This window comes from Chlamydotis macqueenii, chromosome 22 (genome assembly GCF_036417535.1).
Source record: "Chlamydotis macqueenii isolate bChlMac1 chromosome 22, bChlMac1.mat, whole genome shotgun sequence".
NCBI lineage: Eukaryota > Metazoa > Chordata > Aves > Otidiformes > Otididae > Chlamydotis > Chlamydotis macqueenii.
Window position 1 is genome coordinate 5,481,904 of NC_141577.1, and position 17,580 is coordinate 5,499,483.

Here is a 17,580-nt window from a genome sequence, read left to right on the forward strand (position 1 = left end):
GCGGCGGGGCGGGCCCGCCCCGGCGGAAGGGCCGCGCCACCTCGGCAAGGCCCGGGGGGGGCTGGCGCTCACCGGGAGAGCGGGCCCAGCCCCGGGGGCTGCTTTGGCCGCCCCCCTCGCTGCTGGAAGGGGCTGACAATGAGGGTCGGTGAAACAGCAGCGGGGGAATAACCTGGACAAAACCCTTCTGTAACAGGCTTCCACACCCCCATTTTAGCGTCTCCATTTTTTACTGAACAGCAGACAAAAAAAACCCAGTTAGGTGACAGGTAACGCGGGTCACACACTTTGTCACAAGTACACATCGCTGAGCTTATACGAGGGAAAAATCGTATTTCTTCAATATTCTCCCAGGGAGCCACACCCCCCCCCCCCCCCCGACCGTTGCTCAGAGGGCTGCACACCCCCACGCGGGGCTGTAGGAGCCAGCTCGTCCCTGCCCTGGCTCTCACAGCAAGCGCTAGACTTCCCAGAATAAGTTTCCAGCAACTCTCGGCGTGGTAGAAAACACATCTGAGAGCCAGGAATGCTTAGTGCCAGAATGCTGCAGCAGCAGCGAGGAGAGTTCCCGATGGCGACTTTCAGGGCTCAGGAATGCTAGTCAAGACTGCTGATAAAAACAGTTTCTGCAGCAGTTCCACTGCTAAGTTCAATGATGTAAAGAAAGAGGAGAAAAGAGTTCCAGCAATTACAGAAATCCTGAGTCCAGCAAGCTGGACTGGTGTTTGTAATTCCAGTTTCCAGGAACAGGCTGGAGTAAGGACAGATCCTACAAATAACATACGCAGGATGGTATGTTACGGCGTGGCGAGGAGCAAGGGCTTTCATTTTCATATGGAGGTGTGACATCCAAAGGAATCTTCCCCTGCAGCAGGCAGTGCACAAAGCAGAAGGCTCTACCATTTAGGAGGAATATTTTAAATAAGGAGCAGAACACCACACTGTTCCCTTGCTTTTAAGTCAGATTTTACCAGACAGACTTCAAGTTCTATCCACAAGCAAATAGTCACTGTTGCCCTAACACCCTTCTGGGGCATCAGATTCATTTTTCTGTCATCAGCTGTTCTACAGGGCTCTGCACAGGAGTTTTGAGTATTTTTATGTGAAAGGAATGCCATATTTTCAGCTAGTTTAATTCTTAAGAATTAGGGACCACAGAACTAAAGCTGGAGGAAACACTGCTTTTGCTGATATAAAGTCTTCTACCCTGCTTACAGAGGGAACTGCAAACATACCCACGCCAATGACTAAACTGCAAGAGAAAGAAGCTCTGACATGGCTTTTAAAAGTGTTTATTGATGGTTATTAGATGGAATGATGGTGCAATAGTGCAAACCACTGTGCAATTGGGAGAACGCACTCCCTTCCCGGCTTTCACATTTACTTTATTATACAGGAGACATGGAATAAGGATTAAATACAAAAGGGGTCAGTATGCTGCATTTACCACGCTCAGTTGGGCTTTGGACAGATTACTGTTCCCTCAGTGCACGTCAGTTCAGAGCTACATTAAAGCGGGGAGTGGTTGCTATGTTCCGTCCAGCCCTACTAGCAAGACAGTTGTAACCAGCAGTCTTTTTCATTTGCACACCCATCCTCAGTCTGAAAAAACCTAGCACTTCACTCGGCCAGTTTCTGCACTTTGTTTCATAAATAATGGAAAATAGCAGACATAATATTTACTACTACACTACAAGTGAGCTTCAAGAGTACTTCAGAAGCAAGATTTCAGCTAATATTCATCTATCTTGCTAGCTTGTAAACTTAGGTGCCCGCTTCCTCATCTTTGTGTGATTTTTTTTTCCCTGGAAGCTTCTAAAACCAATTAGGAGTGAGCAGCTAAACTTTGTATTTCTACTGCTTGGAAGTCAGCTTTGGAAGAAATTTGTTTATCCAATAAGCCACCAGCTAGTTTCTCTAAGGAAGTTCTATTGTTACGTTATAAGTCAAAGAACATCCTGTCCTCAAATGATGTATTTTGGAAAAAAACCAACCCCAACCACGCTCAAAAAACTGAACAACGCAGTTACAAGTCTCAAGACTAAACTGACCAGCATGCAGTGGTTCCAGTTATCATCCATGCATACTTCTCCTTGCCTTTCAAATCTGTAACAACGTCTTTCTCTTCAAGAGAATCTAGAACCACAGCCACACGGAGACTAATAAAACCATGGGCCAGATCTGGAGACTTTAGAAACTGCTGGATTAAGGTAATGTGAATTGGTGTTGTGCCCTCTTTGAATGTCATTCTTATTCCAGTCCAACACAGTTACCTATACATATAAAATGTTAAAGTTGTGCCACTTGTCAAAAACAAGACATCTCCAATTATTGATCACACTTCAGCATACAGTTGGGACAGGGAATAATACATTACAGAAAGCAAAACCACAAGAGTTTAGTTACATAAAACAATATAATTTGTATATAAACTGATCAATACTGTCTCCATGGTTCACTAATTCCAAATACTAGTTATCTGCACATTAGTTGCTAATATCTATTACTAGAAGTAGTTCCAGCTTGTGCTTTCTCAGAGTGGTCAATTCATTTCCGGGACTAGTCAGCCTGTTTGCTCTGAGGGAAAAGAAAAATCTCAGCAATGAGACTAGGTTCCATGTGAAGATTTCATTTTGTTGAATGCCAGATAATGAATCCTATGATTATAGAAGCCACAGCAAGACCAAGAATCAGGATACAGATCTTCTTACGGGATTTCTTCTAATAAAAGAAGGAAAAAAAAGCCACTGACACCAGAAACAGATGACAAGAGGAAAAAGCAAGTCCACCAGTTAATGTAACCAACTTTGACAAACGAGAGCACTTGATACCCATACTTATTCAAGAGAAGTAACCAGCGTAGTCTGAACATTTTTAGATGTTCCTTAAATTGCATGATCCAACAGATAAGTGTTTTTAGTTTTAGGAGCACAGTTGTCTAAGAGACACAGTTAAGTCAAAATGTGACAAGTTTTGCTTCTCTTAAGGAAAATGCAAGCTTTACTTCAAGTTGGCTACAAAAAGAGAACTTGACAACGCTTACCACATGCTTTTCATCCTAGTGGACAAACCATGGCTTCAATGGAAAACCAAGCATCTCTAGCTATTTAGATTTTCCAGGTAAGTCTAACAGAACGGCTAAGCAGTTCCCCAGTACAATACGCCCTTGGCCACCTGGGGTTGGTGTGGAAATAGTATTGCATTTCTACAGTTTAAGGGGTTTAATATACAGTTACTCTACTTTGATTTTACAGTTTGGATCACTTTATTCACCATAGGAAACTACAGCAAGTCCATATACACCAGATATTTTTAACTTGGTATCTAAGGATTTGAGGATAGCTATATATAACCACTTCCTTCTTCCTCCAGAAAACACACATCCAGTCCATGTCCAATAGCTCGGATTTATAACATACCTCCAAATTTTCTAAAGGAAGCCATGGGGAGAGAAAATACTATCAAATGCTGCCAGATGATAAAAGTTACTTTCCCTCCCTTGTGCTAGCCAGCACTGGAGTTTCATTGCCTTCTAGTGCCTCCCCACTTAACAGCTTGAAAGATCCAATTTTTTATCTTGTGTGGAAGCCTAAAGTCCCAATGAAACTTGGTATGGGACTGACTGAAGCAGAACCCTTATTCCTTCACAGAACCTGGACCTACAAAAATGATGAAAGGAACCTACAGAAAACATTGAATATCGTACACAAGTGATATTTAAGCAGCAGTGAGAACCACTGCAAGAGATTTGATGGGACAGGGAGGACAGACAGAGAAACTCAGCAGTTCAGAAGAAGGGTGCTGCAAATCCTGGTCACCAGAAGTTTCCCCAAGTCTGGGCAAAGATTTTTGCACATCAGTGTCTTGGCCAATATGTGTATGAGATGGATACAAAATGAGCATTTGTTCTTGTTTAACTGCTAGCTTCCGAGAACAGCGGACAGCTAGACACTTAAACTTGCTGAGCATACCTACATGAAGGAATAGGCCGACAATACGTCCTCTGAAGTAGAAGGCTAATTTCAGTAGCCCTGTGTTTTTTACTTAAGTGCTTTATCTATTCCTTGCAGCACAACCAAGCGAGTGCCAACTTGCACAAGCTGTTTTTAATAGCCTGTTTGGTGTGTGGCAGTCCTCAGTATGGGTCTTGTTATGCCTGCTCCATTATTGCTCAACTGTGTATTGACAATAATGCAAATGTACAGAATTTACCTGATAATAGGCAGCTCTCTGTAACTGCTCACTGGCTCTTTCCACATGGACTTCTGCACTTTCCACATTTGCCTCTATGCTATCTATGGAAAAAGAAAAGAACTCACTGTACAATATTTCAGAGCTTCAGTGTTTAAAAACAAATAATCAGAAATACAATACTTCTTATACAAGATATTGAAAAATTTAATCCAGGTAGGCAAAACACGTAATTGAACTAAAAAGAAACTTCCTATTATCCAAACACACTTACCAATCATATCTCCTTGGTCATGAATCATCATGGCTAGGTCCTTAAATATCTGATTGACATCCAAAATGTCTGCCTGAAGACAACAGTTTAACAGGTTATAACAAACATTGGTTACAACTTTTCTTATCCTCATTCTTAGCACCTCTTCTGACCATGGTTCAAACTGTCAGAGTAGATACCATCATTCACTGACTGAGGTGACTTGATGCTGTTATCTGTGAACCTGGGATTAACATAGGAGCCTACAACACTCCTGCTATGAATATTTGTTTCATCACACTAGCAATTAGCACAGTATGGAACTGAGATGAACACTGTAACATGTTCCTACCATCTCTGAAGGACCACCAGTCAACACCGAAGGAAAATATACCTAGTCTCCTTCAACAGGAGCAGGGAGATTGATCTCGGCATCAATCCTCTCTACAAGGAACTCTGTTCCTCCACCTTCAGATCTCCTCAGCCCATCCCATTAGTTAGCACTGCACGACTTCTTTGGTTTATCTCCCAGTACTGTTAACTGTGCAGGATCTACTGGTCACCTCTAATTGTCTGATTGCTGTTTCTCTTTCTTTAATGAGTTCAAGGTCCTGTTCAGTTATTGCCACATCTTCCTCCTGAGACTGCATTTGATTCCAATCTTCACCACTGGAAAGAGATGGAAAGAAAGTACGACTCCTTCTCTGAGTATAGGTACTTCCACACTCCATTTATAGCAAAGTGTCAGTGAATTAAAGTAGAAAAGTTTCCTAGAGAACAACCCCCAGGTTCCTGGCCTTGCAATTGTATATGGAGACAGGACTGATTTGTGACAACAGTTACAAATTGGAACAATTGAAACAAGGGACAGATCAGGAAAAGTGAAGAACCTGGAAAGCAGTTACATGCATAGAATACTCTGTTCTAGGATGCAACAGTTATCTATAGCATTAGAGAAGAAACCTGACTTCAGTTCTGCTTTTTTTTTTTTTTTTTTTTTAAATACCTGTACCTTTCTTCCCTTTTACCATGCCCCAAAAAGGGAGAAATTAGGGTGAAAATTTTTATAGTTTTGTATTTGTGCCTGAAAACACAATGTTGTCAAAACAAAAGAACACCTGACAAGCATCTGGATTGAAACATTCTCACTTGCTATCTGGCATTTGCAGATAAGAATAAAGTGTTTTAGTATTTTATTTTATTAGCCTAGTAAAAATTTCAAATTAAATGACACATTAAAAGAGATGTTAAAAACCAGATAACTCTGCGTCCTAGTCTACCTCTCTCCTGATGAGCTGGTACTTCGTAACTGCTGCATGAGTTACACCAATTCTAGCAAAGGCAGTACCTACAATACAAGGCCATTTGTATGTTCAGGGTAAAAGTTCTTCTAGGGTGACATCTCCCTCTTCTCAACAAAGAGAAGTGTGCTGGAAAGCACTGTAACTTTCCAGTGTTAGGTATACAACATTAAATAACAAGTTTTAAAATCTCAAAGTGACAAAAGAAATTAAGACAAACTACATGACTAGGTCAGAGACAGCTGACCAGTCCAGGAATTCGGCTCCGAAATGACAGTAGAGTTTTCAAATATTTAAGGGAGAAGTTTCTGACACGTACCACACAAGAACAACTCAAAATCCGGAGGAGCTGCTGTGCCACTATCTCTCACTGAGCTAAGAGCCTCTACATGAACAGGTACCTGTCTGGTTCCCCTTGCTTTAGTGTGCAAGATCTTCAAACTCATCACAGCGTCTGTATAACTGAACAACCTGGCGTTTCCACTCCCAACTCAGTATGTGAAAGCACAAGGCTAACGAAGGGAGGCACACCAAGCAGCTGATCAGATGAAGCACAGTTTGTAAAGGAAGGACGTATAGATGAGACGTCAGGTAGGTCTCTTGATTTAGAAAGTTAAAGGACTTACACAGGTAGGGCCAACAGATTTCAACCCTGTTTTCTCAAACGTACATAGAGTAGACACAGCAATTGCAGATCCTTCTGGTGTGCCTGGAGTTCTCTTTACCACAACAAACCTATCTGCTATACAGGCACACTGTTAACTGCAGAACAGCTACAACTATCTGACAGGCAGCAGTAATGCTGTCTGTTGTGCACGTTCTAGGATTAGTTTGCGAGTGCATAACGTGCAGGACTTCTGAACGTAAGGCAGCCTTATTCCCTGCTCTGTAACAGCTCTGACTGGGCTGCTAGAGAACACCCAAACCCATGAAATAGACATACAGCTCTTTGTGGAAAGAGTCACAGGGAGGGAGCCCTGTCTGGTAATCTTATGCTTACAGTTCAGAAAATCAAGACCTCCAAGTGCCGCCTACTAGGGACTCTGCTATTCTCCACAGGGTAGTAATCACAGTCTACATTGAAGGAGGATAAAACACTGTCGTACGCAGTTATTTTTTCACATTGTATATTACAAGTACTGTAATAATTGTGTTTCAAAGATGTTTGCTTTGCATTCAGCTAGCAGAGCCCGGCCCAAGTTGCAACAACATATCTTACCACAAAAGCTTTAGTTATACATAGTTACGAGTATAACATCAAGAGTACAAGAAGTTGTTACCTATCAAATGAAACAAGTTGCTCTTCTCTGAACCGCTCATCAGCCTGAAAGAGATAAATGGGTTATTAGTCTGGCGGACTACCAGGACCACTTGCAAAATCAACAGGAGTCTCTAAGACAAAGGCATATACTGCCCAGAGAGTTCTTTGAGAATGCCACTATCCCTTCAACTTTCAGATTTCACTTCGGGTATTTAAGGTTAGATTTAGATTAATCTTCATATTTAATTTTTAGATTCGGATTGTCTCTGCAAATCAGAGGCAACTGAGCAATCAAAAGCAGCTAGCCTGTTTACTCAGATTGGCTGTCATTGTTTGTCACTTCCTTTCTTAACACATAGCAAGAAACGTAGAGCATAACCCAATGGATAAATGTGTTCCTTGAGGAAATTAAGAACACAGAAAGCCCCGAGGCAAGGGGAGGAAAATGCTTTCACTGGCCTTTTTATTATTAACTCTTAGTAGCCACAGGGGTTTATCAAAACATAATAGGGAGAAGGTTTGAACATACACCGGAGACATTAGCAGGACAGAAGCTATAAGAAAATAAAGAAACACAGTGTGAGATTTAAGATGTAGCTTAAGGTGTGGTAAGCTTCCTGCTCACCTCTTAAATTTTATAGTCTAGGGCTGACGTCAAGCAAAGAGCAGCTTGCAATATTTTGCTATTAACTACGCTTTGACAGCCCATCTCATCCTCCACAACATTTGCAACTATCAGGATTCCTTCCCTCCTCTACTAACACTGACAAGGAGCACATTAAATGAGTGCCTACTCACAACATCTGGAATGCCAAAACTAATGCACTGAGGCCTCATCTGCACTCAGTAATGTGCCAGTAGACAGCTGCAAATTTGGTAGGCAAGTATAAGACCTCTCAAAAGACTTGTAGTTCACTATATCAATACAAAATTCCTATAAATACTTACAGAGATACGGGAGCTAGCCCTCGCCCTTGCTACGGTCTCTTTTTCTTTCTCTGAGACTCGCCTCTGTATTGCCTGGAAGTTATTTAAGGCCGCGGAGAAGTCATTCATTAAACGTTCTTTCTGAAGCCTCTGTTGGCGCTGAAGAATTGAAACAAAACCAAGTGTTCAGATATTCCCATTCATGATAATGGAACTGTCAGACTCTCAAGAAAACCATCACAGTAATAATGAAAACAATGAATGCTGGCATTCAAATGATCCTTTGGTTCCAGCATTCTGGGGCTCTCACTGGAGAAAACAAGAAGTCCTCCATATTTCAATTCATTATACCAAATGCTCTACACTTTGCCTATTGCACCAAACTGTTCTGCAGTAAGGTTCTCTGATTTCAATCTAATTTTAAGGATTGAGGAAGGAAAGAGGTCTTCTACACCATTACTTCCATTCAGATCACATTCCAGTGATCTACCACACTTAATTACATACCTTTTGCATACTTAACAATGCCTTTAGCCTCCACTCCTCTACTTAGCCAAGCTGATAGTACTTAACTTTCTCTTGTCCTGATAAGACAACTGTCTTAACTTTTTTACAAATGTAGGAAGCCTCAGACTTCCAGAACTAATGAAAACACCCATTACCCCAGTTTCATAAGCTGTCTCTCCTAGCCATGCCACATTACAAGCCTGCTGTTATTTGACCAGAGAATATCCTTACTTCTGATAACCATTTCAGTTTATCTTTTCTTCAAACACATTAGCTGTAATATTCCCTTTCATCCTCATTTTGCAGTATCTACTTAGCCTCCACAGAACGCCTCCTTCGAGTGTTGTGACATCCCAGTTATGGGAAACAAGAAGTTGTGAAAAAGCTTGTCCCAAGGACACTCAGTACTCTAGTCAGTTCTTATGTTTTCCATTAGAGAGATTCCCAACAGCTGTCTCAAATGGCAAGCTTTCCAGCATTGTAACCCTTCAATGAGTTTGTATCAATTCAACAGCCATTTAAAGGAAATAAATGTTTTCGATTACTTTTTTTTCTCTACAATAAGCCACTACAGCAGCTTCATAATACACTGCAGCTTCCACCTGAGCTGTCTGGAAGCAACAACCCTTCTGCCAGAGGAGATCCTCAGCATGTGGATGCCAGCTCCTGCAGATTTTCACAGGACTGCTCCAACAGGCTTCCCTAGGCTTCAAAAGTCACTGCTGCATTCAGCAAGATGCACATGACAGTGTTTTGTTCACCAGAGGGAGATTAACTGAAAAATACTTGCTGAACAAACGGGCAAAACGTGGCCATGCTACAACTGGCATGTAAACCTTTAAATATAGAATCAGACTGAAACAACATCTGCTGACCTATATCCACAGATCATCCCACAACAGTCTCAAAACCAGATACATCAATATTGTGGCAGTGATTTAAAGTAAAGCAAGAAAATGCCAACAGCAGAGGAACGTCCCTTCCTTTTCCCATAGGGAGGGGGAACTCGAAGGACTGTTTTTCAAGAGATAAAGTCAGAATTTTTGCCTCATTATATTTTGCTTTATTCAAAAATAAGCAAGGTAAGTCAGCTTCCCCTCCCCCTACCAGTAACAAACCACATGCAAGGGAAAGCTTTTTAGCATGATCACATTTCATACTGACATGCAGTTTGCTATCAGTTTGTATCCTAAAACATCGCCTCACATCACCACGCAGCTGGTAAACAAGATTATTTTTCATAAATTTACTCAAAAAGCCCCCCCAGAATTGCATACTCAGCTCTTCCCAAATATTTAGGGCTTCTTACTCTCATGCAAGTAAATCTTATACCTATTTGCCACTGGGAAACATTGTTTTCTCCGTGTTACAGTAGCCAGTTCAATGGTTTCACTACTTCAACAACATTCTTCATTGCAAAAGGCTGCTGTTTCTCCAGCTGTGCCAATTCAAGCTTTGTGAGGTTGTGGTCTAAGCTAGTTTCATAAAATTTGGCATTTAAAAATACTTCCAGATAAGTTCTGTGTGCCTACCTGTTCAGAAGCAGATAGAGGAAGTGGTAGAGACCCCAACTCCTTTAGATATTCATTGGTCTCTTTGGCAAGGCGGTTTGCAGAATGCTGTAGCTGTTGTCTGAAATAAAAGAAGCTTCTACCTAAAAAACAGTCTCCAAGCATTTCAGTTTCCAAAATAATAATCAAGTAGGGGTTCTGAGATCATACATCTTCATGATGTGGGTTTTTTATTTTACCACCCTAATGGACACACAGATGTACTTTCAGCTTTTACCATCAACTTGACTCTGGACTACATCTTAAAAAAAAAGATTCAAAGAAATTCTGTGCTCCCTGCTAACTAGTATAATTCAGTAGTTTTAAAAATATATTTTTCTCCAATGGCATACGAGAGAGAAATTCAAGGGAGAGGCAACTTTATTCAGTGAACATAATCACTCTTTTAGGGTGTTCACTTGACAACTGCCAACTCCATTGAAAATGTATATTTGATAAAAGTACAGCGACTCAGAGATACTGAAGTGTTACATTTTTGTGAAAATTAATGGTCAGGGAGAACAATGAGCCAGCTTCTACTTTGGGAAATGCAAGGCTTTCCCTTGAGCCTTTATGTTTTCCAACAACGTTGCAATTCAAAGCTATTGTTGCAAAGAATCTAGTACAGCAGCACCTTCATTAGTGCCACAATACAGAAAGACATTAATTACAATGAACTTAATGTAAAGACATCACCTTGTACATCACAGATGCAGTTTATTAGAAAGAATGCTAGTGCTTCACAGACAACACAACTGCCAGTTTTATTTTGCAGCCATATACACAAAAACCAATACTGTAAACCAGGAAGACACAAAGTACTAAAACAAAAACTAATATAAGATATTTAAGTGAAAGTCATCTAGTCAGTCAAATACATACACAAATCAAAGTATTAAGGCTGCATTATTGTGTAAGTTGACCTGCAGTATGTGAGCTGAATAAACCAGCCGTGCATTTTTGTATCAAATTTGTATGGCAGCTGACAACTTGCGAAGTGCAACCATGCTCTCCTCAAAGAGGAGTGCCATTTCCCCAGCAAAATTAAATGGTCACCAAAATATTTGTTTGGTCACCAGCGATGGGTTCTTTAATCTGCTGATTAAATACAGATTGAATCAACTGAGCAGCTCAGGCAAAGAAATTCCTTCCTCTCCCAACTGGACTCTGTTCTCATCCTTCAAAGGTAGCGTAAGTAGCTATCACCACAAGTTATGAAATTACCCAAAAATCAGCATATTCAGAGATTCAAGGTACAGTCACATGAAGAGATAGTGGAAGAACTTACTTTCAAGTTTCCCTTTATGACTCCAGAAATTATTCTTCTCACAACTTGCTATTTATGCCTTACAAGTTTGTAAAAGATGCACAGACATACAGACTCCCTGCTCAGTCTCTATGAGTCAGTCTGGACTATGCCTGTTTAAATGTCTTCTATATTGTCCCCACTGGCATATTATTCCTCTCAAGCTACACGTGACATTTTGCCTGCTGTTTAGGATTGCTAATCTTTCTAGTGCCCAAATCCATCTGTACTACAAACTACTTTTTAATCAGTTATGGGTGTTTCCAGTTGTTTTTCCTCATTTGTCTTCTGTGAGGCCCAAGTACATAGTATGGCATTCATTTCTTCTAAAGCACAAGTGAAGATACTATGGCTAGTCCTCAGAGTACAGCTAACGCTTGGCTGATGCACTACCACCCTTTTTAAATAAGCTATACCGTTTCTAACCATTCCTATCCAGCAGTTTTTAATGGCTTCTCTAGAGTCCTGCAGAAGCACCTTAATTTGTCCAGTAAACTACTGAACATAGCTAGTCATTTTTAGTTTGTAGGACTGTATTAAATTTTTCTAATAGAGCATCTCCCCAGAGCAAGTAACTCAGTTCTTTTCAGAATACAGGCAGAATTGAACGAGAACCTATACAAATGGTCGCTCATTTAATACTCACAAGTTCTCCTGAAGCTTGCTGGAATCCTGCTTGGTTCCCAGCTGGCTCATCAAATTCTTTATTTGAGCAGCTGAAGATAAAGAGATCATAATATGAATTAGTAAGACAAGTTCTAGTGTATTTTGCTCCTTCTTGAATGTATTCTACTAGCTTTCACCAAAGGATTTCTCTCAATGTTTAACTTAACTCAAGCTGGTAAGACAACACTTGCGTTCTTTGCTTTAAATGCAAAGTGTATTTTAAACATCCCCATTTAGAGATGATCCAGCCTAACTTTCAGATAAGAAAGTGACAGTGAGGCATACGTACCCTGAAGACAAGTCTGTGGAACTAAAAGCTTGTGCACTCCTCTTCCTCAGCCTTTTTAGACCAACTAACATTGCTGTTTTTTCTTCTACCAACCTTGCTATTTCTGTAGTTTAGGCTACCACTGCTGCAGAACAATTTTACTATGCTGTGTTGCCACTTTTACATACTGAAGTTACTGAAGAAATTATTAGTGCGCCATAAAAAACCAAAACAAAACAAAAACTACTAAGAAAAAGTCAAGGGTTGCTATCAGTTTAGGAGAAAAAAAAAAAACCCAAACAAACCTGAATTTTTCTACTCATGATGCCCCAAACCTTTCACAGTACTGTCAGAAATAATCTTTCTAGAACAGCAGATAGCAATGGTTCACTGCACGGTTAGCTTGCATCAATCTGAAATAATATTGTAGAGAGAAGATATATTCTAGCCCTCTTTCTCCCTGATCTCCTATGTTTTTCCGCTATTTTCCTTGTGTAGGCAGTAGTGATCATGCAGCCACACAATGAATCACGTCACATCGTTAACCTACCTGAACAGCAAGTACCATCTTCTCTCCCCACTCCCTCTTTTTTTGACAGATCAACAAAATGATCCACCTTATTCTGCAGCTGCACAATTTTTAGAATTACTAAAGACGCTGGGCGCATCACTTAGGACAGCAGTGCAATGTTTGATTGGTTCATATCGATCATGAAATCGTATGCTACCTCACAGAGCATCCAAAGAGGCAAGACCAAGGAAGATCAACTTTAGTTCTACAGGCAGCTGAAGCGAGTTGAAATACCTGATGAGTTTAACAAGAGCGACTTCCAATTCAGTGCCATCCTACTGGTGTGATTTCTGCTTTCAGCCTGGAGCAAGCCACTTCAGTTGATTAAACATGCTGCTGAAGGAACATCAGATTCCTACAAAGGCCGCTTCTTTTAAAGTGATGTCCAATGGCTTAAAATAATGGCAGCTCAGCTAAGGCTGCAATACGATTTAATCAGTAATTAGGCAAGTACTCTAGGTTTTGCATCCCACGAGAGTGTTCTCGCTGAGAATTCTAGACTTCTGTTTAGCAGCTCCTTGTACACCAAGCTGAACATGGCTTCCAGCAAGTGTGACTGCACACATTTCACAGCTCTGTCAGAAAAGTTCATAGTCAAATTAACCTGACAAATGGCACACAGACTATCCTCTGTGTGAGGATATCAAGGACTTTGCAAATGGCATTTGCACTATCATGTCTAGCTATTCTGGGATGTATTTTTTTCCTCCTCTGTTGGGGGAGACTCTTGCACAAGCCCCATTTCCACACCAGGCGATGTGCTTTTTGTCCTGGTCCAAGCCAGGTTCAGCAGTTTGCTGTGCTTTCAGCCAATAGCAACATAGAGAGTCTACACAAAATGAGAGCAAAGCATCTGAGAGGACATAGGAAGGGACTGGAGCTCTTTACCTTTATCCTTTGGATAGCAGGTATACATATCAACACAGAGAGACACCTCAGTCTCCAAACTCTTTCAATTTTAGGCTCCAAAGCCTTCCACGTACTGACTATTTCACAGTTAAGATTATTTAAAACATTTCAATCTCTGCTCTGGATGCTTAGGTAACGTAACAGGCTTGCAAACAACAGTTTTGTCAGCTCAGGTCACCACTTTTCTGTACATTTTGTGTGAAATGCTAACTCTACAGAGTTTTCCAGAAGGAGTGACTACTACTCAGCTGTGTCCACTGTTTGCTTGCTGTTTTCATAGGGGGTGAAAGGAGGCTTAAGGCTTCAGTATCTCTTCTCCTCCTAGGCTTGAATGGAAGCTTTTTATAAAATGATGAAAGTTAATTACTGTAACCTTAAGTCAGATGTTCTCTGGGTTCCCACCCACCTTGATAGAAACTGTAAGGCTATTCGTTTCATTTGAGATAGGATGGCTGCTGGTCATGAGACAGTGGAAGCTTGTCCTATGAGTAAGAGAAGCTGAACTAATTAGAAGGGGAGGCTCACAGAGAGAAGTGCCATGGAAGGGAGGGGAAGTGTAAAGACCAAAAAAAAAAAAAAAAATTAGTGAACTTAGAAGCAATTCAGCTAGCAGCCAGGTCTATACCAAGAGGAAATGGACACAACTGAGCAAAAGCAAAGCAGTTTCAGCAACATTAACAACTCTGTATAATTGAATTGGAGAAGTCACCAACTTTCAGAGGAACTAACATGGTCAACAATTGACAATTAATGCCTTTGTTTAGCAAAGACAGTATCCTTAGAAAGGGACTCCAGAGTCAAAGACTCAAAGACTCTTTTGGAAGTGACTCGCTTAGCAAGTAGTATTTCAGCGATCAGTACTAGGATTTCAATGATTAGCTTACGATACTGACAACTTCTTCCAATGACAACCATATGACTAAGAAACTGCAATACCATTTATTTTATGACAACCTGTTCAGCAGCAGAACACTTCCCTGCAGAACTCTACCAGCACGTTTCAGAGAAAATGAGCAAGTTAATATCAGCCTTCAGAAATCTCTGCAACAGCAGCTTCTCCCAGAGGCCGAGCGCAAGGCGGGGTGACAGCCTTGCCCCCCGCTTCCCCTGAGGCACCTCACCGGAGGCACCTAAGGGCAAAGGAGAAGCCGGGCTCCGCCCAGGGGAGACAGAGGGTTGCAGTTCGCCGGGGATGAGTGACATCAATACCGCACCAGAAGCGACGGGAGCGCGGATTTCACCCGCGCCAGCAGACGAGCACACGGAGGAGGAGGAGGGAGCTCGGCTACCGGCTGCCCTATGCCCCACGGGGAAGGGAGGCCCCCGCGGCCGGGCCAGCCCTCGGTCCGCCCCGCCCGAGACTCTTCCAGCCCCGGGGAGGGGCGGCGGCTGCCGCGGGACCCCGAGCTGAGCTCCCCCCGCACCACCGGCACGGCGGCCGGGCCGCCCCTTCTCCCCTCCCCGGGCCCGGGCACACTCACTGTACTGCGCGATGCGCTGGACGTTGGCGCTGCATGTCTGGATGATGCCGCCGAAGTCCCGCGGCGGGGGCGGCGCCCCGGGGCGGTAGGGGTCCAGCGGCCCGTACGACATGGCCGCGGCGGAAAGGAGCGGGAGCGGCTCCGCCGGGCCCAGCTGACAGCGCCCCGCCGGCCTCTGCGCATGCGCCGCCGCCACCCGGCGCTGCTGACGGAGCGGCCGCATATGCGCGAGGCGCGGCCGTTGGCGCCTGCGCACTCGAGCGGGGCTGCCACGGTAACGGAGCCGCCCCGCTCCCGGTGTGCGGGGGAGGTCGGGCCGGGCCTGCTGGCACCGCGGCCCGGGCGGGCGCTGAGGGGGAGCCCTGGGTGCGTGGTTTCCCCCCCGAGCAGTGCTACCCGCCGGCTGCTAGCTGCGAGGGCAACTTGCGCCTGTCCCCGCGCCCCTGCCAGCGCCCGCGCTGCTGCGCGGGATGAGCTGAGCTGAGCTGAGGAACCGCCCGGTTTTGTTAGATCAGGCCCTTTGCGGCCCGCCCTGCCCCGGGGCCGAACGCCACGGCCCAGCCAGGGGAAGCGGGGGAAGGTGGCACTGCAGACCCGGGGGGAGCCGAGGCTGCTCTGGTCGGCGCCTGTGCTGGCCTGAGTGCCGTGAAGAACAGGGCAGCTGATGTTTTAGGGCGCGTTAGATGAGATGAACCCTGCTGTTGCGCCTCTGAAAGACAGCGACGGCTCTAGGCTTTGTAAAAGACCTAGAATTTATAATTAGTCAATAAAGCAGTGGGAGAATCGTGAATAAGTGTTCAGAAGTAGAGTGTACATAACAATTTGCAATCAAACTTTATCCTTTATTTTTCCATTACTGTAGAGCTGTCAAAGACAATTAGGAGATTCTTTCCATATAATAGTACTTTAAATTGCATCTCAAAACATCTCAAAATACTGGCTCCAGGGGCAATGCCTTTTTCAAGACAGCAGAGAAATTTAATTTAAGTAATCGGTTGTATGATTTGTTTGGTCAGATAACTAATTTTAATTGAACCAATGTAAAATTAGTTTCTCATTTTCCTGTTTTAATTTCAGCTTAAAGTATGTAATGAACTAAATTATAGGTGCTTTTCTTTTAATGCCACCACTGGAAGCAATTGTATCTGAACTTAAAAAAATTGTAGTCAACAAACTACTACTACTAAAAGTTGTGCCAGTCTTGAAAATTCTAAAGCAGTATTGATTCCGCTGGCATAAACATCCCCGTTACCTGAAAATGCAGCCTCACTGCTGACAATGCCTTCCAATAAATCAACAAAGTTCCCCTGAACATTTATTCCACAGGCAAGTCCTTATTGAAGGCTTCAGCCGGAGGTGAAATGCGATCAGTGACTGATGAGTAGGTGCTCGCGCTGATTTGGGGTAGCAGATGCTGATGGGGGAGCAGGACACGTCACCTCGCTGAAACAATTTGGTTTTGATTTGGTCCACTTCAGTATTTGATTTTGCGTTTTAGTGTTTATTTGTTAGTGATGCTGTTGGTGTGTCCATTTCTGTACAATAAGCACAATAAAAATGAAATATTTTTTTCTGTAAAAACCATGAATATTTCAATGTGTATTCACAGGGATTAGAAAATAATCCCTTTAGCAGGATCAGAAGGACAAACTAGGAGGACAACAATTAGAAATATAAAAAACAGAGAACCTCTTAAAATGTTGAAAACAATTTACATTTTAAAATGATTGAAAAATTCATAATATTTTTACACAGTTTCTCACTTTACGTCTTTTTGTTCATCTAATAATGCAGTGCTAGCTTTCAAATCAAGAGTAAAGACATTTAAGTTAACATCCATTTCTGCTGCCTACTGCAGAAGCTGCAGTATTTTAAGGAAAGTACATCCAGCCTTCAAATAAAAAATCCGAGGCCACGCCCTGTAAGAAGTAAAGAAATTAGTGTATGTATGATTAAAAGTAAGGGTGTAAATATTTCTTTGAGAAATGCCTGATACAGTAACAAATTTCTAATTACAGAAGTGTCCACAACAGGTCAAAATTCTGGTAAATACAGAGCAGGGCTATGGATGAGAACAGAATGTGACATTTATTCAACTTTAAGCACATGAGCAGTTTGATGATGTTGGTTTCGCTGCGGATTTTCTTGAAACAGCGTGTAGGGAAATACGTGCAGGTCCTAAATTGTGAAAGCACTTGTTCGTGTTTAACAAACCTTTGGTGAGCACAAATAGGGCAGGTGTGGGAGAGGGCACCGAGGGGAGCGCAGACTATGCCCATATTGACCCCATTTGTGACAGAAAATAATTTTAAATAGAGTGTAGTAAATTCCAATGAACCGTACTACAGATTTTAGTGAAGCACTGTTTTTTACTCTGTTGAACAATATT

The 17,580-nt window shown here is 42.5% G+C and overlaps 1 protein-coding gene across 1 annotated transcript; it reads right to left on the reverse strand.

Moving 5' to 3' along the window:
* Nucleotides 1-1,276: 1,276 nt before the first annotated feature.
* On the reverse strand, nt 1,277-15,367 carry STX12 (syntaxin 12). The gene is made up of 9 exons (XM_086764896.1): nt 15,192-15,367; nt 11,943-12,012; nt 9,973-10,072; nt 7,955-8,092; nt 7,026-7,069; nt 5,008-5,113; nt 4,466-4,538; nt 4,213-4,295; nt 1,277-2,721 (listed from the first exon to the last, which is right to left on the reverse strand). The coding sequence occupies exons 1-9, from the start codon at nt 15,301-15,303 to the stop codon at nt 2,629-2,631; spliced, it is 819 nt and encodes a 272-aa protein (XP_086621022.1). The 5' UTR covers nt 15,304-15,367; the 3' UTR covers nt 1,277-2,628.
* Nucleotides 15,368-17,580: the final 2,213 nt, after the last annotated feature.

Coding starts and splice junctions, on each gene's coding strand:
- STX12 (XM_086764896.1), bottom strand. CDS start 15,303: ATGTCGTACGGGCCGCTGGACCCCTACCGCCCCGGGGCGCCGCCCCCG. Junction 12,013..15,191: donor CCAGCGCATCGCGCAGTACA/GTGAGTGTGCCC, acceptor CTTTATCTTCAG/CTGCTCAAATAAAGAATTTG. Junction 4,539..5,007: donor CAGCAATCAGACAATTAGAG/GTGACCAGTAGA, acceptor TGTTGTCTTCAG/GCAGACATTTTGGATGTCAA.